Source organism: Canis lupus, chromosome 7 (genome assembly GCF_003254725.2).
Source record: "Canis lupus dingo isolate Sandy chromosome 7, ASM325472v2, whole genome shotgun sequence".
Classification (NCBI taxonomy): Eukaryota; Metazoa; Chordata; class Mammalia; order Carnivora; family Canidae; genus Canis; species Canis lupus.
Genome location: NC_064249.1, coordinates 42790260 through 42813539, shown reverse-complemented (window position 1 = coordinate 42813539; position 23280 = coordinate 42790260). Strand labels below are relative to the sequence as shown.

General features: G+C 44.5%; 2 protein-coding genes across 17 annotated transcripts in view; one reads left to right on the top strand and one right to left on the bottom strand.

The window, feature by feature from the left end:
• Positions 1 to 1257: 1257 nt before the first annotated feature.
• On the top strand, positions 1258 to 2442 carry RPS27 (ribosomal protein S27). Of its 2 annotated transcripts, none has more exons than XM_025428876.3 (4): positions 1258 to 1288; positions 1567 to 1675; positions 1843 to 1953; positions 2359 to 2442. In XM_025428876.3, exons 1-4 carry the CDS (start codon positions 1283 to 1285, stop codon positions 2385 to 2387), a joined length of 255 nt encoding a protein of 84 aa, XP_025284661.1. In that variant the 5' UTR covers positions 1258 to 1282; the 3' UTR covers positions 2388 to 2442. The 2 variants fall into 2 exon arrangements, with proteins under 2 accessions (XP_025284661.1, XP_048968594.1); XM_049112637.1 differs by lacking the exon at positions 1258 to 1288 and adding an exon at positions 1337 to 1355.
• Positions 2443 to 2706: 264 nt separating this feature from the next.
• NUP210L (nucleoporin 210 like) overlaps positions 2707 to 23280 on the bottom strand; it is an 80947-nt gene continuing 60373 nt past the window's right edge. For 7 of the 15 annotated variants that reach the window (XM_049112618.1, XM_025428847.3, XM_025428846.3 and 4 more), the window contains 10 exons: positions 22247 to 22422; positions 21419 to 21636; positions 18143 to 18279; positions 11889 to 12015; positions 8507 to 8656; positions 6733 to 6983; positions 5884 to 6088; positions 3360 to 3464; positions 3007 to 3081; positions 2707 to 2921 (listed from right to left, as the gene is read on the bottom strand). In XM_049112618.1, the coding sequence (XP_048968575.1) occupies positions 2818 to 2921; positions 3007 to 3081; positions 3360 to 3464; positions 5884 to 6088; positions 6733 to 6983; positions 8507 to 8656; positions 11889 to 12015; positions 18143 to 18279; positions 21419 to 21636; positions 22247 to 22422 (1548 nt within the window). In that variant the 3' untranslated portion in view covers positions 2707 to 2817. Of the gene's footprint in view, positions 2922 to 3006; positions 3082 to 3359; positions 3465 to 5883; positions 6089 to 6732; positions 6984 to 8506; positions 8657 to 10409; positions 10600 to 11888; positions 12016 to 18142; positions 18280 to 21418; positions 21637 to 22246; positions 22423 to 23280 lie in introns of those variants that run through there. The other 8 variants (XM_049112620.1, XM_025428850.3, XM_025428849.3 and 5 more) reach the window with 7 other exon arrangements.

Sequence of the window (23280 nt, the reverse complement as noted above, 5' to 3'; positions counted from 1 at the left end):
GGAAAAAGCTTAAGTGGAAAACATGGCTATAAAGAAACAAGTTTATCTTTGCTTTTTGGGAAAAAAAAAAAAAAAAACTGTTCAAACTATTTGCTTTTCTAACAGTGGGTCAGAATTGTCCTCATGTAGAGCGTACTGGTACTACACTTCCCTCATCTGGTCACGTTCGCGCCGGCGCTTGCCCCTTCTCAGACACCACCACTGAACCCACTTTGTCCATTCTCTCACCTCCCACCATGTCTTCAAGCTGTATCACAAATCTTGAGTTTTCGCTATTTCTCCTCACTAGCCAAAGTGTCCTTTATTCTTCAACTTTCATTAATTCTGACAATAACCCAGCAATTCTTCTTTTTTTTTTTTTCCATTTTGCTTGGAACTGGACTCCATCCCCAGAGTGTGGTGCGTGTGGTGCCCACCCCTCCAAACGGTACCGATGCTGGGGTACAATAGCTGTTCCTGAACCCGGCCCCGGACGCTCTGCCTTTCACTCGGAGCTCCGGCAACTATGCCTCCCCTCCGTCTGGCCCTGGGTTTTGTCCGTCAACCCACACAGTGCTTCTGTCCAGACTCCGGCCCCTCAGAGATCCCTCTTCCCAGTGCCGCTGTCACTCTGGAAGTTCGACTCTGGCCGCGGGGCGGGTGTTTGCACCCGACACTCCACGCCCCTGACCGGAGTTCACACGCCTCTGCTTGCATTCCCAGACGCCGTCGAGAAGTCTTCGGTCCTCTGGTGACAAAGGGACCTTCTAGACGCTGGGCCCGACTGTACAAGACGTGGCTCCGGTCCCGGTTTGCTTTCTCCTCGCCCTTTCCAAGTGTGTCGGTGCGGATGTGCAATGTCCGGCCGCCACAGCCGCCCAGGGCGAGCACTACGCCAGCGTCTGATGTCATCGTCACTTAGAGGAAAACCACTGGATAAAACAAAACAGCCGCTGACCTCGCAGCAAGCTGGGGAAGCGGGGAAATAGGCGGGCCTTCTTTTCCCGTGTTTACACTTCGGGGTGCTGACTGGGCAAAGTAAACCCACGGAAAAACAGCAAAGGAAGCGGAGAGGTCCCAGGCAGGGCGGGGCGCGCCTGTTCGTCAGCGTACCCTACGGACGCGCTCCCACGGTCGCGGCGCAGCAGCCCGTCCAAAGGCGCTGGTTTCTGCCACAGGCGGCGCGCGGACTTCGGCATGGCGGCCGAACGCGCGCGCGCGTCACTTCCGGCGGACGGCGGATATAAGCGGCAGGATTTCCGCTTTCGCTCCTTTCCGGCGGTGACGACCTCCCCACGAGAACATGCCCGTGAGTTCCTCCGCCCGGGTCTCGGCGGAGCCCTCGCTTCCCGCGCGCGCGCGTGCTCCTCCGCCGGGTGCGGGCCGTGGGGGCCGGCCGCGGACCGCGGGCGGCCGGGGGCGGGCGGCGGGCGGCCCGGGGCGGGGATAAGATGGCGGCCCCGCTGCGGACGCCGAGCGGTGCGGGCTGTTGCTGCCGCTGCTATTGCTTCTTGCTCCTGTTCCTCCTCCTCCCCACTCTACTACCCCGGGCCGTTGCTGCTCTGACCACACCTTGTGCCCCCGTAGCTTGCGAAGGATCTCCTGCACCCGTCCCCGGAAGAGGAGAAGAGGAAGCACAAGAAGAAGCGCCTGGTGCAGAGCCCCAACTCCTACTTCATGGACGTTAAGTGCCCGGGTGAGGGGCGCCGCCAGGGGGGAACGACGCGGGAGGGGGGGGGAGGGGGAGGGGAGGGTCCCGGGGCGGGGGTGAGGAGAGCGGCGGGTTCCCAGCGGGCTCCAGCGAGGAGGGCCTGAAAAGGCCTGAAAGGTCCTCACTCCCCGCTTCCTGACGTCTCTTCCCAGGATGCTACAAAATCACCACCGTCTTCAGCCACGCACAGACGGTAGTTCTGTGTGTCGGCTGTTCTACTGTCCTCTGCCAGCCCACGGGAGGAAAAGCAAGGCTTACAGAAGGTGAGCTGCTGAGCGAACGTCGTCGTTGGGGCTTGAATCTTGGAGCGGGGGGCGGGGGGGGTGTCGTGTGTCCTCAGACCGCCTCGTGCAGGCTGTTGGATTGTAAAGTCCGCCGGCCACCCTCCCGCAAGAGGATTGCCAGAAACCACACATTCCTTAGATCCAAAACAAACCTAAAGCTGTACCTGGGTAATGATGAAAGGGGCTTCATATGAGGGAGCGCGAGGGCTATAAACGGCTGAAGTGGTAGCTATAAGTTTTGTTTTTTTTTTTTTTGGTAGCTATAAGTTTTGAGGAAAGTAAAGATGTAGTTTTCCTGTGGATGGATTAGCAGCCACGCTCGTTTCTTGGGGGGTGGCAGGATAAGTAGGCTGCTATCAATCTCTGAACCGTTTTTTCTTCCAGGATGCTCCTTCAGGCGGAAGCAGCACTAAAAGCTCCCTGAATCAAGATGAGTGGGACACTATCCCAATAAACAGATTTTGGATACATCCTGTTTATTGTCTTTGTTTTACTGCTAGGAAGTTCCTACTCAAGTACTCAGGGGCACCCAGAAGAGTGGACTGCTAGTCATTTGGGGCAAGTAAGTGGCCAAGTACTTAAATCCATATGGAACATTGCTATCCAGCTAGGCTCACTGACTAAATCTTTGGAACTTGATAGAAACATAGGATGCTATATAAATGGGATATTTTCTTTAACTCTTACGTTTCCATTTTTTAGCCGCTAGTTGAAAACAGTCTACCACACCACTTTAGTGCCGAACACCTTAGGATCGATCCTTTATTTACAGTTTTTGGAAACCTAGTTTGGGGGCTTATGGCTCCAGTTCTTTACAGCTGAAGGGATTTGTCCAAGTGGAGTTTAGTGCCTTACACTCCACAGCCAGTGTTGTAGCCGACTCTGAGCTGGTGGGGGTTGGGGACTCAGGAAAGGCGGAGGAGAACGTGTGGTGGGGGCATAAGAACCTAGGAGTAAAAATGAGAGACAGATGAAGTGTGAATGAAATGTGGGTATTTGAATTTTTCAAAGGTAAGGGTGGTGATTCTTTACCTGGTTGTGATGTTCCTAGAGTTGGCACATAAACAATGGGAACTGTCTGTATCTTGTTTAAGACGGCATTGTATGCTGGAAAAAACAAGGCAGACGTCCCCATTATCTCAAGGTTTAGCAGTGGATTCCAGTTCTAAGTGGGGTCTGTCACATGCAGTTTACTGCTCCTTGGTAAGTTGAGCGGGACCTGTCATCCACTTGGCGACTGGGGCTAGGTAGGCTGAATGAGTTCCAGCTGCTTATCACAAATGAGATGTGATAAACACCTGATTTTTATCCTCATTGTAGGTGAAAATAAAGGAAAGCAGTTTCTAAGTTAAAAGTCCAGGGTGTTGAACGTAAAGGCTCCTTACCTAGAAAGATGAAAGCTGTTGATGCCAGCATTGCAAAAAGGGTAAAGAGGATGGTCTGGTGAGAGCTCAGGAACTTCTGGAGGACACTTGAACCTTTACACTGATCTGTGCATTGGTCAGAACAAAAGGTGTAATAGTCACTTAAAGCATTTAGGGCAGGTGACCACATTTGAAAACCCATCATGGGTATCCAGCAGAAGCTCCAGCCCAGCCCTCTGGGAAATAGTTGGGATTCTAAAAGAGGCGAATTATGTACTTGGCTCCTCCACCTCTTTTTTGGCTTGTTCCTATCTCCTAGGTTATAAACTCCTAAACTTTGAGTCTTCTATTTCTTCTCCACTTACAAATGGATAAATACTCTGCTACTTAAAATACCTGTTGCCTTTCCTGTGTACTTTAATTCCAAGTCACTTGGTTCTCTTCACCAGAATTGTAATTGTGGCAACTGAGCTTCCAGTTCTAATTCCTTCTACCCTGAAAATCTTTGGATCACCAATCACCAACCACCTCTTAAATCCAGGAGTCCTCCTGTCCTTTTTTACTTTGGATGTCCTTTCTTTTTTTTTTTTTTTTTTTCCTTAAAGATTTTATTTATTCATGGCAGAGACACAGGCAGAGGGAGAAGCAGGCTCCATGCCGGGAGCCCAACATGGGACTCAATCCCAGGTCTCCAGGATCACACCCCAGGCTGCAGGTGGCACTAAACCGCTGCGCCACTGGGGCTGCCCCTAAAAAAAATATTCTATTCTAATCCTTGATCAGGTCCAACTGTTGAAAGCTTTTGGCTTTCCAATGTTCATAGCGTAAGAGTCCAAATAAAACTTATGGGACATTATCAGCCTTTCCAGTACCCCTTTGTTCTGGCTTCATTGAACTAATTACTATTTTGTTAATTAGGCCCTGTTTTATTTATTTTTTTATTATGTTTTTATTTTTTTAAAGTTTATTTATTTGTTCATGAGAGACAGAGATAGAGCCAGAGAGAGAAGCAGGCTCCTGCAGGGAGCCCAATGCGGGACTCGATCCCGGGACCACGACCTGAGCCGAAGGCAGACGCTCAACCACTGAGCCACCCAGGTGCCCTAGGCCCTGTTTTAAATTTGATTTCTGTACTAGGTATGTCTGGCATAAACCAGTGGGCACTCAATGTGCTTGTGTGAAGAACGTGAAGGCTGGTTTGGATCTTAGTGTCTGACTACTCCTAACCATCATGATTGTATTGTTCCCACTGGCCCTCTTAGGTCTGAGAAGTGCAAGGGTTCTTAACCATTTATTGTGCCATGAGCAACTTGGGCAGTATGGTAAAACCTATGGATCCTATCTCAAAATATAATTTTTAACACAAAAAATAAGGAAACCTATAACTTTTATGTAATGTTGAAGTGAATTTTGAGATCTAATAATTGGAACATGAAAATATTTGAATTCTGTTGGTGACAGTCACATAATGCTGTTACTGTGGTCTGTTGCCTATATTCATAAAATTGGTGGAAATACAAGCTTTCAATTAGAGGTTAATTGAAAATGTGCAGTTTTTCCTCCCATTGAAGATCATGGGCACCTAAAATTCCATCCATGGACCCTAGCAAAAACCTGTTAAAACTCTAGATTTAAAAACTCCAGCAGAAAGAACATAGATTAGAGTTGAACACTGTTTATAGTGCTGGGACCTTGAGCACCTCAATTTCCTCAGTTCTTAAAGGGAAAAACATCTACTTTAGAGTTACCAGAGAACAAATGCACTTGTACTGGCCAGTATATAACAGGTTCTTGTAAAAACAAACCTTCCTCCTACTGGAGACAAATGAGGGCTCCATCTAGTTCACTCCCAGTTAATTCAAAGAACACTTTCTCACTTTCTCTGGAGGGATGGACAAGTAGAGGTGGCAGTATAAAGAGGACCATTTTTTTTGGCTTTCCTAACACTTTCCCATGACTACACATGGCATAGTTTCTAAACTGAATAATGGCTAGAATCAGGGATTTTGGAAAGCAAAGTCTTAGTTCTAGGGCTATCACCATTTGCTGCTTGCTTGATATAAAAAGATCTGCCAGGGCAGCCCGGGTAGCTCAGCGGTTTAGCACCGTCTTCAGCCCAGGGCCTGATCCTGGAGACCTGGGATCGAGTCCCACGTCAGGCTCCCTGTGTGGAGCCTGCTTCTCCCTCTGCCTGTCTCTGTGTGTGTGTGTGTGTGTCTCATGAATAAAGTCTTAAAAAAAAATCTGCCAGATATTTTTGAAGAAAAACACTTAACAAGAGGTTTAAAATAGGGAAAGTGGTACACTTAAAGCTGAGAAGCTCTTAAGCTGATAATAACTACCCTTAAATAATTGTATGTTAAGTAGAACATCTTGATGGTGATAGAGCTACCTGAAGGTTATGTTTTAGGTAGGTGTGGAAAATAAATATCAGGCCCCAGCTAATTTGAATAATCTTGGTCAAGTGGCTGAACGTTTTTCGTTAACTAAGCAATATATTGTCATTTCCACCTCTGTATTAAAAACCAGAGCCCCCACTGCTCACCTGTACCAGATTTATCCTTCAGAGCTCTCACTAGCACAGCCTCACTTTGACTGGTGAGCGCACAGGAAATATTGATGAAAATGGGTGATGCCGTCTGCTGAAGGGAGGTGAAGTTGACTACTCTTACCCGGTAGACAGCCAGGCCAGGTGTGAGGGAAGACTCCCTGTGGCCAGAGACCACTAGAACTGGGGAGCTGGGGAAGACCTTGAAGAAAAGATAAAATGGCACTTGTTTGACAAGAAAAATCAGTTTTGTATCAATATTGCATTCCAATCTTAAACATACAGTAAGATCCCTGTATTACTAGCTAGCAATCTGACAATAAGTCATCTGCTTTTTCACACTTAGATGTGTTGAAGTAGATAAGGAAGAAAATGGTTTGTGAGGATGAAATAGGCTTCCAGAAAGCTCTGAACTAGCGGTGCCTGTGTGGCTCAATCAGTCAAGCATTCGATTCTTGGATTCGGCTCAGGTCCTGACCTCATGGGTCATGGGGTTCCATGCTCAGCAGGAGTCTGCTTGGATATTTACACCCTCTGCCACCCCCTGCCCACCCTCACTCTCAAATTTCTTTTTTAACTTTTAAACTAGAATCCTAAATATTTTTTTAAGAGAACACTGGTGTTCTCTTCCAGACTGACAAAGCTCATGACCTAAATTTTGGATTCTGGGAGTCCCCTGCCATTGTGAATGGGATAGGTTTTCTTCATTCTGTTTTAAGAAACAGCCCCCATGGTGAATTTTATCATGTCACTCCATAACTCTTCCTTTGCCCTTGGACTAAAAATGAAGACTCCTTTTCCAAAACCTTGATCTCCATTATGTTTTTGGTTCAGTGCTTCATATACCTCTAGCTTCTCAAGAACTCTGTCGACCCCCAGCACTCTTATCTCCCCGATGTCTTGTCTGTGGCTGAGAACCACTTCTGACTGATTGATGTAAAAGGCTGGGATGAAAGGAATGAGGATTCTTTGCATTCCGTTCCTGCTCCGTTCACTGACCAATGTAGCCCACCCATAGACTGAGGTGTCGGCCACACTGAGGGCCTGTAGCAGCTCTTCTGACTGGGGTCGAACCTTGATTAGGCAGACATAAACTCCTGAAGAAAAAATGAAAAACTGAGCAGGAAGGTTCAGAGACAAAATGGAAGCAAATTCAGAAGAAAATGTGAACTCAACTTTGAGTGTTTACTATTAGCAAATTATTGGCCTCTAGAGGGGGAGGATACCAAAGAAAAACAGTCCCAGGCAACCTAAGTTTGAACTTGTTTAAATCAACATGTCAGGCAGTAATAAATAACACAGTGCCAACAGGGAAATTGAATATATAGAATGAAGTAACCAAGAGTTGCTGAGATCAGGAAAAGGTTTGTGAAAGACGCTTTGAGAGTGTGGCTTAGTCATGTCTCTGACTGTATCTCAGCGGCCTTAGATGGCCTTATTTCTGACAACAGTATTGTTCTAGTTATCCATGCTCAAAGTCAGCTGGTTTTTGACAGACACCCTTTCCTTCATTCCTAAATCCAACTATCCTCCAAATCTTGCTAACTTATTTTTTGAAATGTCTGACATCTGCCCCTCTATATATATCTCCCTGTTACTCTGGGCTAGACTCTCATCAGTTCGTACTTGGGAGTACTGCAGTGGCCCCTTCATTGGCCTCCCTGCCTCCCACTCTTCCCTCTCCATTCTGTGTCCTGCCAAGCTTGGAGCTCTATGTCCTGAGATGTCACCCTTCCACAGGCCTTGCTGTGTAAAACTGCACTCTTATTTTTTTTTTTTTTATTATTTTTTTTTAAAGATTTTATTTATTTATTCATGATAGTCACAGAGAGAGAGAGAGGGGCAGAGACACAGGCAGAGAGAGAAGCAGGCTCCATGCATCGGAAGCCCGACGTGGGATTCGATCCCGGGTCTCCAGGATCGCGCCCTGGGCCAAAGGCAGGCGCCAAACCGCTGCGCCACCCAGGGATCCCTAAAACTGCACTCTTAAGCCCTGGGTTCGAGGTTGATGCTCCTCCTCCTACCTCTGCAGCATCTCATCCATCTATTCTGTACACAGCGCTGATGAAAATGAAAAAGCCCTGTCTTGCTCTCCTGTTTACAACCATGGTCTGTCTTTGCACTCAGTAGTCAGTTCAGTGCCCACTAGTTTGCTGAGTGAGCTGCTCAGTAATCCGTACTCACACCATAGTGCCTGGCCTTGGAGCAGGTCTTAGGCTGTAATATTGTCCTATTTATATGTTATGTTTGACATGAATTCTCCCATTTTGGATCAGTTGATTAATATGAAAGCATTCCAATGTCATGCCTATTTCTACTTTATGCTAGTTAATGCTACTCTGCTTGGAATATCCTTCAGTTCAACAACAGATACTGCTACTTGCTGGGGGTTAAAGATGAATGATCCAAGCCTAGAGATAACAGGGACTAGCTAAGAAGAAAATAGAAGACTACAACAGAAAAGCACAGGGTGATACAGAGACTGAACAAAAATGTTGGTTGAGAAAGTTTCCATTGTTATATAGTCAATGAAACTGGAAAGTGCAATTGCAATCCAATAAGGAAGTGACAACTGTTAGAGATGGAAACAAGGGCACCAGATCCAGCTGGTGGAACCCACCTTTCTCCATGCTGAAACCTGCATGGACATTGAAGATTTTGCTTGCTGGGATGTCTAGCAAAGTATTACTGAACTGCACATGGCATAGCACAAGAGTCTCAGGAAGAAGTATTGTTGTAATGGCCAAGGCCTGACTTGGGGTACAGGATCCTAATAAGCAGAAAAAAGATAAATAACTGCCTTAAGAATTTGTGAAAGAGGAAACATATATAGGTAGCAATTTGATTTAAGAAAAAAAAAAAGGGAAAGGGAAAGATGCTCAATTGGTTGAGCATCTGACTCTTGGGTTTGGGCTCAGGTTGTGATCTTGGGGTTGTGAGATTGAGTCCTGTGTCAGGCTCTGTGCCCAGCAGGAGTCTGCTGGAGATTCCTCCTTCTGCCCCCCACCCCATGAATAAATCATTTTTTATTAAAGGAGGGAAAAGGGGTGGCAGCTGGCCGGCTTAGTCAGAAGAGCATGCAACTCTTGATCTCAGGGTTGTGAGTTCAAGGCCCACATCACCCAATGTAGAGATCATTTACGTGAATAAAAACTTTTAAAAAAATAGTGAAAAAGAGGGTCAATTCTCTCTGATCTGGCCAGCCCTGTTGGCTCCTGCTACAATCAAGGTGAAAGAATAGCTAAGACCCTTGCTTTTGCTGGTTTGTGAATGACTATAGTGGGGGCTTCCATTATCAATATCATAGGGGCCCTCTTTCAAAAGTTTTTGGAATTCATCAGTGGAAATGAGATAGACTCTAGTGAAACTAGACAGCTATTACAGTTGCAAGGTAGCTTTTCAGTCTAAGAAGGTTTGTTTCCCATAACCAATTGCAGTGTGATTCAAATTAGAGATCTCTAGAATTTTATTACAAATGGTATCTTAAACAGAAGCCACACAGCCAGCAAGAAATGGACTGGTGCCATGGTTGGGTCAGCTGCAATGGATGACATTCTAGATTAAATAGGAGCTGGTGTCCTGTTAACAAGATTTTCCCCTGCACAGTTTCTTAATGGTCTCAGTTGGTTGAAACTCTTTCTTAGCTGCCAGTAGTCCAGTGACCATTCTTATCTTTTGGAAACTATCAGCAAGTAATAGCAAAGGAGCTGTTTCATGAGGTTTTGTAATAAAATAAGTTGTCTTAGAAAGATTCTGGGGGAAAAAATTGCAAGGTGTAAATCATAAGATAGACCATAATGAGTGGATATGTTATAAACAGTACTTTGTAAAAGAACCTTGAAAACTTTAAAAATTAAATATTTATATATACTTATACTATGATAAAATTAAATAATCTGAAAAGAAAATAAGTTTAAAAATTTAAGGACAAAAAGGGCAATTACACTTTATAGATAGGTCAGCCCAGGTGGCTCAGCAGTTTAGCACCACCTTCAGTCCAGGACGTGATCCTGGAGACCCCATCCCGTGTTGGGCTCCCTGCATGGAGCCTGCTTCTCCCTCTGCCTGTGTTTCTGCCTCTCTCTGCCGCACCCCCCCCGCCACCTCTCATGAATAAATAAATACAATATTAAAAAAATAAAAAAGAATAATAAACTTATAGATAGTAATTATATTCTGGACTTTAGTTTTGCATGTTCTCTTGGCAAAAAAAAATTAGAATTTGTTCTTTTTTTTTTATTTTTTATTTTATTTTATTTTTTTATTTATGATAGTCACAGAGAGAGAGAGAGAGAGAGAGAGGCAGAGACATAGGCAGAAGGAGAAGCAGGCTCCATGCACCGGGAGCCCGACGTGGGATTCGATCCTGGGTCTCCAGGATCGTGCCCTGGGCCAAAGGCAGGCGCCAAACCGCTGCGCCACCCAGGGATCCCCGAATTTGTTCTTTCTTAAAAAAAAAGAATGAAAGAATTTATGTGGACTTTGGAGTGGGAAGATCTACCACTTCTGCCACTAATTGTTACCTTGTACATGTTACTTGCTCTTAGATTTGGTATTTCTCATCTTTATAATGATGATAATAATTACGTAAGATTGTTAAATGAGGGGCGTCTGGGTAGCTCAGTCGGTTAAACATCCGACTCTTGATCCAGCTCAGGTCTTGATCTCAAGTGTGAGTTCAAGCCCCATGTTGGGTACGGGGCATGGAGCCTACTTTAAAAAAAGACAAAAAAACAAAGATTGTTAAATGAGATAAAATATATAAAAACTGCTAACATAGCACACTAGAATCTATTAGGAGTTTCTTGTATTTTAGTTTTCTTTACTCTTTAATGATTTTTATTATTTTTTAAAAAGTAATCTTTAGGGGCACGTGGGTGGCTCAGTGGTTGAGCATCTGCCTTTGGCTCAGGTCATGATCCTGAGATCCTGGCATTGAGTCCCACATCAGGACTTGCAGGGAGTCTGCTTCTCCCTCTGCCTATGTGTCTGCCTCTCTGTGTCTCTCATGAATAAACAAAATCTTAAAAAAAAAAAAAATATATATATATATATGAATTTCTATACCCAATGTGGGGCTTGAACTCAAGACCCTGAGATCAACAGTTTCACGCACCTCTGAGCCAATCAGGCACCACCCCCTCACCTTTTTTTGACACTAAATTATAGCCCAATAACAAAAAAACACCACAAAGTAAATGTGCTGAACAAGTAACAGTTAAGATGTTGCCTACTCCAACCGTTCTTTTTTTAATTTTTTTTTAAGATTTTTTTTTTAATTTATTTATTCATGATAGAGAGGCAGAGAGAGGAGCAGGCTCCATGCCGGGAGCCCGACGCAGGACTCGATCCCGGGACTCCAGGATTGCTCCCTGGGCCAAAGGCAGGCACGAAACCACTGAGCCACCCAGGGATTCCCCCAACAGTTCTTAAATCTAGAGAAGCTGGAAAAGAATTGGGTCTTAGGCTTTATCCCAAACTTATTCAATCTCTGGATGGAGCCTAAGACCATATTTTTAAAAATTTTCATGGGTATCCTTGAAAATCAGCCATGTTTGGAAATCCCTTGTTTAGGTTACCTCTCAGGCAAGGTTATAACTAGAAAAACAAGTGACTAGATTTAGCCTATATCAAAACCTGATATCCAGTCATTTGTGAGGTCATTGTTGTCAGTGATTTATCAAATATTTTATTTATTTATTCATGAGAGACGCACACACACACACAAAGAGAGAGAGAGGCAGAGACATAGGCAGAGGGAGAAGCAGGCTTTCCGTAGGGAGCCGAAGTGGGACCTGATCCCGGGACTCCGGGATCATGTCCTGAGCCAAAGGCAGACGCTCAACCACTGAGCCATCCAGGCATCCCTGTGATTTATTTGTTAAGGTAGAGTTGGTTTTGAAATAAAAGGAAATTTGGATTACTAGTCTAGGGGGTAAATGAGTTGAAGGAGGATGGGAAAGTTGGAAACAATCACCCAGACATATAAAGAGATTCCTGACCTTTAAGATTAGCACCATTTCTGCCAGTGGTAATGAAGAGCTTGAACACAGTTGAATTGGGGGTATTGGTGAGGTGGGTCTTGAGGTCAAAACTGAGTGTTAATCTTGATGATGCATTGACCACCACCTGTCAACAAACCAAAGGAAAATCTGTACCTAAGTTCTTAGAAAATATTGTTCCCTCCCTTTCTAGGCTTCATAAATTATTCAGCCAAAAGCATCTGTTTCACACAAGTGCAAACTGCCCTTCTATTTCATCACATATTTAAGAACTACAAAATCTGTTTACCTTTGAGAAGAAAATAATATTTTTTCCTAAAAGTTGGTCTTAGTCCATTATTCCGTTTGACATCTTTCCCTTTGGATGACTCCCTATTAAAATGCCTTTGAAGACAAGTGCAACTTTCTTTAGAAAGGCTTCTTTTAGTTGCATAGTATCTCAGCCTTTTCTGAAACTCCAAAGTACTTTGTTTCTCTCAATAATATTTGTAATGTTCGGTCTTGTTATTGCAGGTATTTTTTTTTGTCAAAAATCACTCCTATTAGAATCTAAGTTCTTCAGTGGAGAACCCTAATTTATCTTTGTATATCCTGTATTGTGCCTTGTCTTTTTTTTTTTTTTAAGATTTTATTTATCCATTAGAGACAGAAACAGAGACAGAGACAGGCAGAGAGAAGCAGACTCCATGCAGGGAACCTGACATGGGACTCGATTCCGGGTCCCCAGGATCACGCCCCAGGCTGAAGGTGGCACTAAACCACTAAGCTACCGGGGCTGCCTGTGCCTTGTCTTTAAGGCAAGTGCTTAATGATTACAATGAGAGAAGATAATTATGATCCTTTCTCCCCAAATATCTTCAACTTCATGTATATTGTCATATGTCATTATTCATGACATTGTGTCATTATAGTAAACATATAATATAGTCTCCTCAGTACTACCACAGTTTTTTGCTTTGCAAATATTCAAGGCCCTTGAAAGCAAGTTAGTGACATTAAAAGCTCAGTAAGGAAAGGAGTTTGGCTTTTTTTTATCTTTGTGTTTCCAGAGCCTGGTACAGGGATGACACAGAAGAGGCCTCAATGAGTATCTGCTAGTTAGTGAATAATTAAGTGATGATTTAAAAAAAAAAAAAAAAAGGGATCCCTGGGTGGCGCAGCGGTTTAGTGCCTGCCTTTGGCCCAGGGCGCGATCCTGGAGACCCAGGATCGAATCCCACGTCGGGCTCTCAGTGCATGGAGCCTGCTTCTCCCTCTGCCTATGTCTCTGCCTCTCTCTCTCTCTGTGTGACTATCATAAATAAATAAAAATTAAAAATTAAATAATCTATTTATTCATGAGAGACAGAGAGAGAGAGAGAGAATCAGAGACACAGGCAGAGGGAGAAGCAGGCTCCATGCAGGGAGCCGGACGTGGGACTCAATTCCAGGACTCCAAGATCAGGCCCTGGGCTGAAGCCAGGCACTAAACTGCTGAGCCACCCAGGGATCCCCTAGTGATGATTTTATAAAGGACACAAACTAGGGGGCGCCTGGGTGGCTCAATTGCCTGCCTTAGGCTCAAGTCATGGTCCCGGGGTCCTGGGATGGAGCTCCTCAGCAAGGCGTCTGCTTTTCCCTCTTCCTCCCCACCACCATCCCCCCTCCACCACCGGCTCACATTCTCTCTCTAAAGAAAATAAAAAACAAAGTACACGGACTAGGAGATCACAACCTTTTGACTTCTCTGTAGCCTCTGACAGCACAGACGGCTTCCTCCCTTGTGATCCCCTCTCTTCTTGCTTTCCTAGCACTGACCCTTCTCAGTCTCCTCAGGTTGTCTTCTCATGCCGCCTCTGCCCCCAGCCCACTCATCTGCTCACCATAGAAGTTCTCTTTAGATGTTATCTGATTTTCCCTTTCTACCTTTATAAACTTTTGCTGAAGCCACCCTGATTTATTCATTGGTCTTCAACATCTACTTTTGTTTGCCTTTGCACATCTACGCCTTTAGTCTAAAATAACCTGTTCTTTTGGGGCATCTGGGTGGCTCTGTTGGTTAAGTGCCTGACTCTTGGTTTCACTCAGGTCATGATCCTCAGGGTCGTGAGACAGAGCCCCATGACAGCCTCTGCACTTGTCTTGGCGGGGAGTCTGCTTGAGATTCTCTCTCTCTGCCCCTCTCCAACTTGTGCATATTATCTCTCTAAAATAAATATATCTTTTTTTTAAATTTTTATTTATTTATGATAGTCATACAGAGAGAGAGAGAGAGGCAGAGACACAAGCAGAGGGAGAAGCAGGCTCCATGCACCGGGAACCCGACGTGGGACTCGATCCTGGGTCTCCAGGATCGCGCCCTGGGCCAAAGGCAGGCTCTAAACCGCTGCACCACCCAGGGATCCCTAAAATAAATATATCTTAAAGAGAAAATAAAATGCTTTCTCTTATCTGCCAGACAAATTCCTAATCCTCAAGACACCGTTTATTGTTTTGTGTACCATGACTCAGATCTCAAGATTAGGTTTAAGTGTCACTTCTAAAGGGGTGCCTGGGTGGCTCAGTTGGTAAAGCATTTGCCTTTGACTCAGGTCATGATCCTGCGGTCCCCACATCGGGCTCCCTGCTCACTGGGGAGTCTGCTTCTCTTGCCACTGCCCCTGCTTGTATGTGCTCTCTCTCTCTCAAATAAGTAGATAAATATTTTTTTTAAATGTCACTTCTAGAAAATTTAGCCTTAGTGTCTAAGCAGAATTAAATGATTTTCTTCTGCATTCTTTTTTTTTTTTTTTTTTTTAAGACTTAGCCACCTATTTGAGAGAGAAAGCAAGAATGTTAGGGGGTGGGGGAGGGAAGGGAGAGGAAGAGAAGCAAACTCTGTGCTGAGCACTCAGCACTACTCAGGGCTTAATCCCATGCTCCTGAGATAATGACCCAACCCGAAATCAAGAGTCAGACACTTAACTGACTGAGCCACTAAGGCACCCCTCTAATGTATTCTAAGAGCAATTTATTTTTAAAGTTGACAATTTTTTTTTTTAAAGCTGTACATCAAGAATTGCATGTTCCCCCAACTGAGGCAGCCAGGTGTGTCCAGACTCCAGGAGCATTTCTGACATGTCACTTATAAAGCACTGGTCAGTTATGTTGTAGTTATTTAAACTAAATGTGGGGGGTGGGGGGACTAAATGTGGGATGCCTGGGTGGCTCAGTTGTTGAGTGTCTGCCTTTGGCTCAGGGCGTGATCCCAGAGTCCTGGGATTGAGTCCCATATTGGGCTCCTTGAGGGCTCCTTGCAAGGAGCCTGCTTCTCCTGTCTCTGCCTCTTTCTGTGTCTCTCATGAATAAATAAATATTTTTAAAAAACCATCTAAATGTAATGATTTCTATCACCACTAGACTGTGAACTCTGTACAGTAAGACACCACATACTATGTAGGCACATCTTAGGCAATTTACTCATCTAAAAAAATTGGGATAATACTTTGCAGAGTTGTTAAGATTAAAATTATACTGGATGTAAAATCAAAATTTAAGAAACACAGACGCAAAATGCTAAGCCCATAGTAGATGCTCAACAAACAATAGCTGTTACATTTGAGTAATGTAAGGAGGAACAAACAAGTCCTCTGGGCACAGAGGAAGGAGACAGTCATTTCAGGGGAAAGAGGAAAGGCTTCAAGCCCATCCTTCACTTGTTTGCCCATCTCACCTTGCTTCAGGAATTCCTATTTCTGCATCACATTTTCCTTCTCTACTTAATCTCTCCCATCTCAAAAAATGATCAACAAAAACTTGACTCTAGTTCCTCACAGAGCTGTCTTATGCCTGCCATCCCCATATCCTCTCAATTCTCCAGACTTACGCTCCCATCACTGCACTGAAGCCACTCATCAAAGTAACCATACTCTACTGCGAACCCATTAGTCATTTCTTTTTTTTTTTTTTAAAGATTTTATTTATTTCTTCATTAGAGACAACAGAGAGAGAAAAAGAGAGAGAAAGGCAGAGACACAGGCAGAGGGAGAAGCAGGCTTCTCGCAGGGAGCCAGACGTGGGACTCGATCCTGGGACCAGGATCATGCCCTGAGCCAAAGGCAGATACTCAACCGCTGAGCCACCCAGCCGTCCCCCATTAGTCCTTTCTATTTTCAGCTTACTTGACCTATCAATAACATTTGACATGGCTGATCATTTCCTCCTTCCTTGAAATACAGGGACCCCTCCAACTTCTTGAAAATTTGCATTAAGCCCCATCGCTTTTATGAAAGACATAAATATGTGATTTCCCTAAGGAAAAGAAATCCAAAGAAGATTTTTGCTTTTCCAAAAAAAAGGTAAAAGGTAAAAATAGCATTCAGCATGTTTTGCAGGAAACCATTATAGAGGCAGTATGCACCCCAGGCCCCTTTCCTGGGAACCACACTCAGCAGCTCGGCATTCAGCCATGCGGCCTTCCCCCTCCCTCCAGATTTTACTTATTTGAGAGAGAGAGAGAGAGAGCATGAGTGGAGAGGGGGGTAGCAGAGGTGGGGTAGGGACAAGCAGACTCTATGCTAAGCACAGAGCCAGATGTAGGACTCAATCTCAGGACCCTGATAAAACAACCTGAGCTGAAATCAAGAGTTGGATGTTTAACCTACTGCACCACCCAGACGCCCCTCAAGTGATGGCAATTCTGTCCTTTTTGCTATTCAGTCAAAAACTTGAAGCTGGGACGTCTGGGTGGCTCAGTGGTTGAGCATCTGCCTTCGGCCCAGGTCATGATCCCAGGAGCTGGGATGTCCCACAACAGGCTCCCTGTGAGAAGGCTGCTTCTCCCTCTGACTATGTCTCTGCCTCTCTCCCTGTGTCTCTCATGAATACATAAATAAATATTTTTATTTTTATTTTTAATTTTTAATTTTTACTTATTTATTTATTTTAAATATTTTATTTATTTATGTATTCATGAGAGACACAGGGAGAGAGGCAGAGACACAGGTAGAGGGAGAAGCAGTCTCCATGCAGGGATCCCAACATGGGATTCGATCCCAGGTCTCCAGGATCACACCCTGGGCTGAAGGCAACACTAAACCGCTGAGCTACCTGGGCTGCCCAATAAATATTAAAAAAAAAGAAAAGAAAAAAAAAGAAAAAAAAAAAACCAAAACCTAAAGCTATTTTTTTTTGTTAAATTTGAAGTCATTCTTGATTTTATCAGATGCATTACATACAATCTGTCAGGAAATTATACTGGATCTACCTATAAAGTACACTAGAATCTGACCAACTTCTCAGTACCACCTCTGTTACCAGCCTGGTCCCCTGGTCCACATCATGTCTCATCTGGATCATTTCAAGAATAGCTAGCTTCCCAACTTCGATCCTTGCACTACAGTCTAGTACCAACCATTAGCTACAGTGAGAGGGAGGGAGGGAGGGAGAGAGAGAGAGAGAGAGAGAGAGAGAGAGAGAGATTTTAAAAACACTCACCATGTTTCTGCAGGGGGAGGGTTGGTGTTGTTTTAAAATTTTATTTGGGGATGCCTGGGTGGCTCAGCGGTTGAGCATTTGCCTTTGGCTCAGGGCATGATCCCACAGTCCCTGGATCGAGTCCCACATCAGGCTCCCTGCATAGAGCCTGCTTCTCCCTCTGCCTATGTCTCTGCCTGCCTCTGTGTGTGTGTGTGTGTGTGTGTGTGTGTCTCTTACGAATAAGTAAATAAAATCTTAAAAAATAAATAAATAAAAATTTATTTGAGAGACAGACAGACAGAAACAGAGGGAGAAAGAGAATCAAGCAGACTCCCTGCTGAGCACAGAGCCTGATGCAGGGCTCCATCTCACAGCCCTGAGATCATGACCTGAGCTGAATCACTGAACTGACTGAGCCACCAGAGGCCCCGTCACAGTAATATTTTAAAGTATAAATCACACTAGTCAATCTTCTGGTTAAGAATCGTAATCACTGGGACACCTGGGTGTCTCAGTTGTTGGGCGTCTGCCTTCAGCTCAGGGTGTGATCCCAGGAACTGGGTATTGAGTCCCATGTTGGGCTCCCTGGGAGCCTGCTTCTCCCTCTGCCTATGTCTCTGCCTCTCTTTGTGTCTCTCATGAATAAATAAATACAATCTTAAAAAAAAAATCCTAATCACTATTTAGCTTTGTGTTCCAATAAAGTTTTCTGGCTAGTTTTCTATTTGACATGTGAGTATATTTCTTTTCCTGGGATGTGTTTTCTATATGCATACCCCCAAATATGGGAATAGTCACCCTGGCTTTGTTAGGGTTACCTCTCGATATGTTTTCACCACTCCTGGGATGTCATGAAAGACCACTGCTATTCCTGGACTCCTGGCTACTCCCACTCCAGTGCCAGTATCTGTTTGTAGAATGTTGTCAGCAGAAATCATCCATATCCCAGGTTCACCTAAGAAAAGACAAGAGAAAGTACTTGGTCACAGACTCTATCTAAATGGATGCTCACTAACCTCATTCAGACTCTATGTCAGTAGACCATTCAAGCATACAGATCTGCTTTCCTAGAAGAAACAACCAGCTCTTAAAAAAAAAAAAATATTATTCATGAGAGAGAGAGAGAGAGGCAGAGACATAGGCAGAGGGAAAAGCAGGCTCCATGCAGGAAGCCCAATGTGGGACTCGATCCCGGGACTCTGGGATCACGCCCTGAGTCAAAGGCAGATGCTCAACCACTGAGCCACCTAGGTGTCCCGGAACATCCAGCTCTGAAGATAACTTCATTTTCTGAGTGTCAGGCTCCCCTTTATACACCATCATACCCACAAAATAAAACAAGAACTACTGATCTTCAGAATCACAGAAGGAGCTACTTAGCTGGAGAATTTAATGTTTTTTCCTGAGGAAAAAGGAAAAACTGGGATGCCCAGGTGGCTCAGTGGTTGAGCGCCTGCCTTTGGCCCAAGGTGTGATCCTGGAGTCTCAGGATCGAGTTCCACATCGGGCACCCACATGGAGCTTGCTTCCCTCTCTGCCTGTGTCTCTGCCTCTGTCTGTCTTTGTCTCTCATGAATAAATAAATAAAACCTTAAAAAAAAACAAACTCGTTTTACACCCAGGGATAATTCTCTTACTGCAACAGGTGACAATTGGCAGGAGACAATTGTTCACTTTGGCTGAAGTCTCAAAGTGGCAAAAGAATGCCACCTTGAATTTAGGTTAGATTACTGATCCTTTTGCTTCCTCATCCAAAGTAGTATAGATTTAGGATGCCCAAGTATTCCAGAGGGGAAGAGAGAGGGACAGTCTTTTTTTTTTTTTTTTAAAGATTTTATTTATTTATTCATAGAGACACATAGAGAGAGAGAGAGACAGGCAGAGACACAGGCAGAGGGAGAAGCAGGCTCCATGCAGCGAGCCCGATGTGGGACTCGATCCCAGGTCTCCAGGATCACACCCCGGGCTGCAGGCGGCGCTAAACCGCTGCGCCACCGGGGCTGCCCGAGAGGGACAGTCTTGAAAAAACCTAGCAAAAGAGTAAAGTAACAAGTGTTGTTTCAGTGACAAGAAATGAACAACCAGGAACGCCTGGGTAGCTCAGTGGTTTAGCGCCTGTCTTCGGCCCAGAATGTGATCCTGGAGACCCGGGATCGAGTCCCATATCAGGCTCCCTGCATGGAGCCTGCTTCTCCCTCTGCCTGTGTCTCTGCCTCTCTCTGTGTCTCTCATGAATAAATAAAATCTTTAAAAAAAAAAAAAGAAAAAAAAAAAAGAAATGAACAACCTTAAGACTGCAATTCTGGCAACCTAATTACATGTTAATGGTGGTTGCTTGCAACTCAGTCATTATAGGATTAGGGTATCTGACCTGACCGAGTAGACTCCCTCTGCATCAAGCCCTAAATATACAGAATCTGCCCCATGTCACATCACTGCACTCAGACACACGGATCCATAGTTCCCAGAGCCACATACCACCCCCACCAGTCCTACTTGGATGGATTATTTGGGAGCATACACTCAGGCAGGGTGCACCGCTTTGGAATATGCTTTCTATAAACCCAGAGAATTAATATTCATTTCTTAACCAAAGATGGATTTTCTTGCACTCAGTAGTACTTCTTTTTTTTTTTAAGATTTTATTTATTCAAAAAAAATTTTTTTAATTTATTCATCAGAGAGAGAGGGAGGGAGAGAATGACAGAGAGAGAGAAAGAGAGGCAGAGACACAGGCAGAGGGAGAAACAGGCTCCATGAAGGGAGCCCGACGTGGGACTCCATCCCAGGTCTCCAGGATCACACCCTGAGCTGAAGGAGGCGCTAAATTGCTGAGCCACCCAGGCTGCCCTCAGTAGTACTTCTTAGGGTAGAAATGCTTTGCTGATCAAGAGTATAGTTTAGCCCAGTACAAGGCCAAACCTTATTACAGTGATGATATATTTAAGAGTTAGGCCTTCAAATGTCCCTCACAAAACAGTGTACTCAAAATTGGTTCCTAGAACAAAAGTCTTAGTACCCTTTCCTTCCTTTTAGTTCATCCTTTAGTGTTCTTCAACTTATTACTTTTCTTCAGAAGCTGGAAATAGGGAAAAGGCAAAGTACCTGCCATCATCTACATAATAATACAGTGAGCCAAGCACTCAGGAGGTGTATGATCAATATTCCTAGAGAGGCCCTCAGACTTTTTTTAAAGATTTTATTTTGGGGGGCACCTGGCTGGCTTAGTTGGTTAAGCATCTGACTTTTGATTTTGGCTCAGGTCATGATCTCAGGGTGGTGGGATCAAGCCCCAGCTCAGGCTGGCCTCAGCGGGAGTCTGCTTGATTCTCTCTCCTTCTCACTCTGCCCCTGCTCCCACTGTGCTTGCTTTCTCACTCTGTCTCTAAAATAAATAAATCAAGTTTTTATTATCTTTTTTTTAAAAGATTTTATTTATTTATTTGACACAGAAAGCACAAACAGGGGGAGTGGCAGGCAGAGGGAGAGAGAGAAGCAAGCTCCCCGCTGAGCCAGGAGCCCATTGTGGGACTCAATCCCAGGACCCCGAGATCATGACCTGAGCAAAAGGCAGATGCTTAACCAACTGAGCCACCCAGGCACCCCTAAATAAATCCTTAAAAAAAAAGATTTTATTTTTGGAAGAGAGGAAAAAATAAAACAAGACAAAATCAGAGAGGGAGACAAACCGTAAGAGACTCTTAATCATAGGAAACTGAAGATCTGTGGAGGGGTGAGGGCTGGGGGGATGGGGTATCTGGATGATGGACATTAAGGAGGGCACATGATATAACGAGCACTAGGTGTTATGTAGACCAATGAATCACTGACCTCTACCTCTGAAACCAATACCTTATATGTTAAATTGAACTTAAATAAAGTTTTAAAAAGATTTTATTTTTTTAAGTAATCACTACATTCAACGTGGGGCTTGAACCTACAACTTTGAGATCAAGAGTCACACACTCTACTAACTAAGCCAGCCAGGCACTCCATGGCCCTCAGATTTAAATCAGTTTGAAAAAATTATCTAAGGAATGAGTTGCTTTCTCATCCTGTCTGCTATGAGGTTAAGAAAGGGAAGGTATCCAAACCATTGTGGCTGAGGAGGTGAGTACTGAAGCAGATGACATCTCCAACAAAGGTGAGGTGGGTGTCAGGCTCAATGGCATGCTCCACAGCAACAGGGATGTAATCTGCCACACCTGGGTGCCTCCGGTCCCAGATTCCCAAAAGTGTCACTCCTGTGTTCACTGCCTGGGCCACGTAAGTATAGTTTCTATTCCCTGGCCCAATAAGGAGCAGGTCATCTCTGAAAGGAAGTAAGAAAGCAGGTCATCTCTGAAAGATCATTGTTAGGACACAGTTCTGGGGGCAGAGCTGATCACAGCATTTTCTATTCAATAGCTCAAAGGTTCAGAAGCAACTTTAAGGTGGAAGGCAAGCAGTGAGTGGCCAAGGGTCAGGTCTATTACCTTCATACACAGAGTACTCAGTAAACCCCCCCCCCTTTTTTAATTAAAAATTTATCTTAAGTACAGTTTTTGTTTTGTTTTTGTTTGGCATGGAGCCCCAGTGTGGGGCTTGAACTGACAATCCTGAAATCAAGACCTGAGCTGAGATCAAGAGTTGGATACTTAACCAACTGAGCCATCCAGGTGCCCCAGGACAGCTTTTTGATAATAATACTCCAACAAGCTCCCTATGGGAGCTTTCTGTGAACTAGGGCTTAACAGACTGAAGACACCCTGAAATTCTTCTTCATTAAACAACTAATACCATTCTAGTGTTTCACATCCTAACGAAAGAAATAAAGATCAGATTCTGAGTAGAGAACTTTAATTTACTGGAGCTACTTTATCACCCTAGCCTATCTACACAGTTTTTACTACAATGTGGACATCACTCCTTTGACTCCACACCTGTTCAGAGCCAGATGAAGCTGGGTATTGTGTGTGTGGAATTTCTCTCCGATGCTGTTATAAAACTGGACAATGAAGGTGAGAGACATGCCCACGGGGAAGGCTGGCAGGGTCCTCCCATGGGCTGCATACAGCTTGGGTTGGCTGCTCATCCGCAGGTATGTCACTGGTGCCACCTGTGGGAGAAGGGCTGCTAGAGGGGAGCTGCGACAGATTCTGAAGTTCACAGTTCACAGTAAAAACAGGGTTCTTGGGACGCCTGGGTGCCTCAGTGGTTGAGCATCTGCCTTCCACTCAGGACATGGTCCTGGAGTCCCAGAATCGAGTCTCATATTGGGCTCCCCGCAGGGAGCCTGCTTCTCCCACTGCCTATATCTCTGTCTCTCTCATGAATAAATAAAATCTTTAAAATAAATAAATAATAAAATAAAAACAGGGTTCTTCTTTCATATGAAACAGCTCCTGATCTGAGATGACTTAAATCAGAGTGAGTAAGAAATATGACAGTACAAGGGACACCTGGGTGGCTCAGCGGCTGAGCTCCTGCCTTTCACCCAGGGTGAGATCCTGGAGACCTGGGATCGAGTCCCACATTGGGCTTCCTGCATGGAGCCTGCTTCTCTCTCTGCTTATGTCTCTGACTCTCTCTGTGTGTCTCATGAACGAATAAATAAAATCTTTTTTTTTTAAAGAAATATGACAGCACAGGAAATGGCTCCTTAATTATTAAAGCTGTAGGAATGTGGAAAGTAGTTGGAGCTTTAAGATTTTATTTATTTATTTATTTATTTATTTATTTATTTATGATTTTTATTTTATTCATGAGAGACACGGGGGGGCGGGCAGAGACACAGGCAGAGGGAGAAGCAGGCTCCATGCAGGGAGCCTGACGTGGGACTTGATCCTGGATCTCTAGATCAGGCCCTGGGCTGAAGGCAGCACTAAACTGCTGAGCCATCCAGGCTGCCCAAGTCTCAGATTTATTATCAACTTATAGATTTTTTAAAAAATATTTTGTCTTTTTAAAGGACTTT

Bases quoted from the DNA above. Each gene is read 5' to 3' on its own strand.
- RPS27 (XM_025428876.3), top strand. The intron at 1,676-1,842 runs GTGAGGGGCGCC...GTCTCTTCCCAG, and splicing joins CATGGACGTTAAGTGCCCGG to GATGCTACAAAATCACCACC. The intron at 1,954-2,358 runs GTGAGCTGCTGA...TTTTTCTTCCAG, and splicing joins AAAAGCAAGGCTTACAGAAG to GATGCTCCTTCAGGCGGAAG.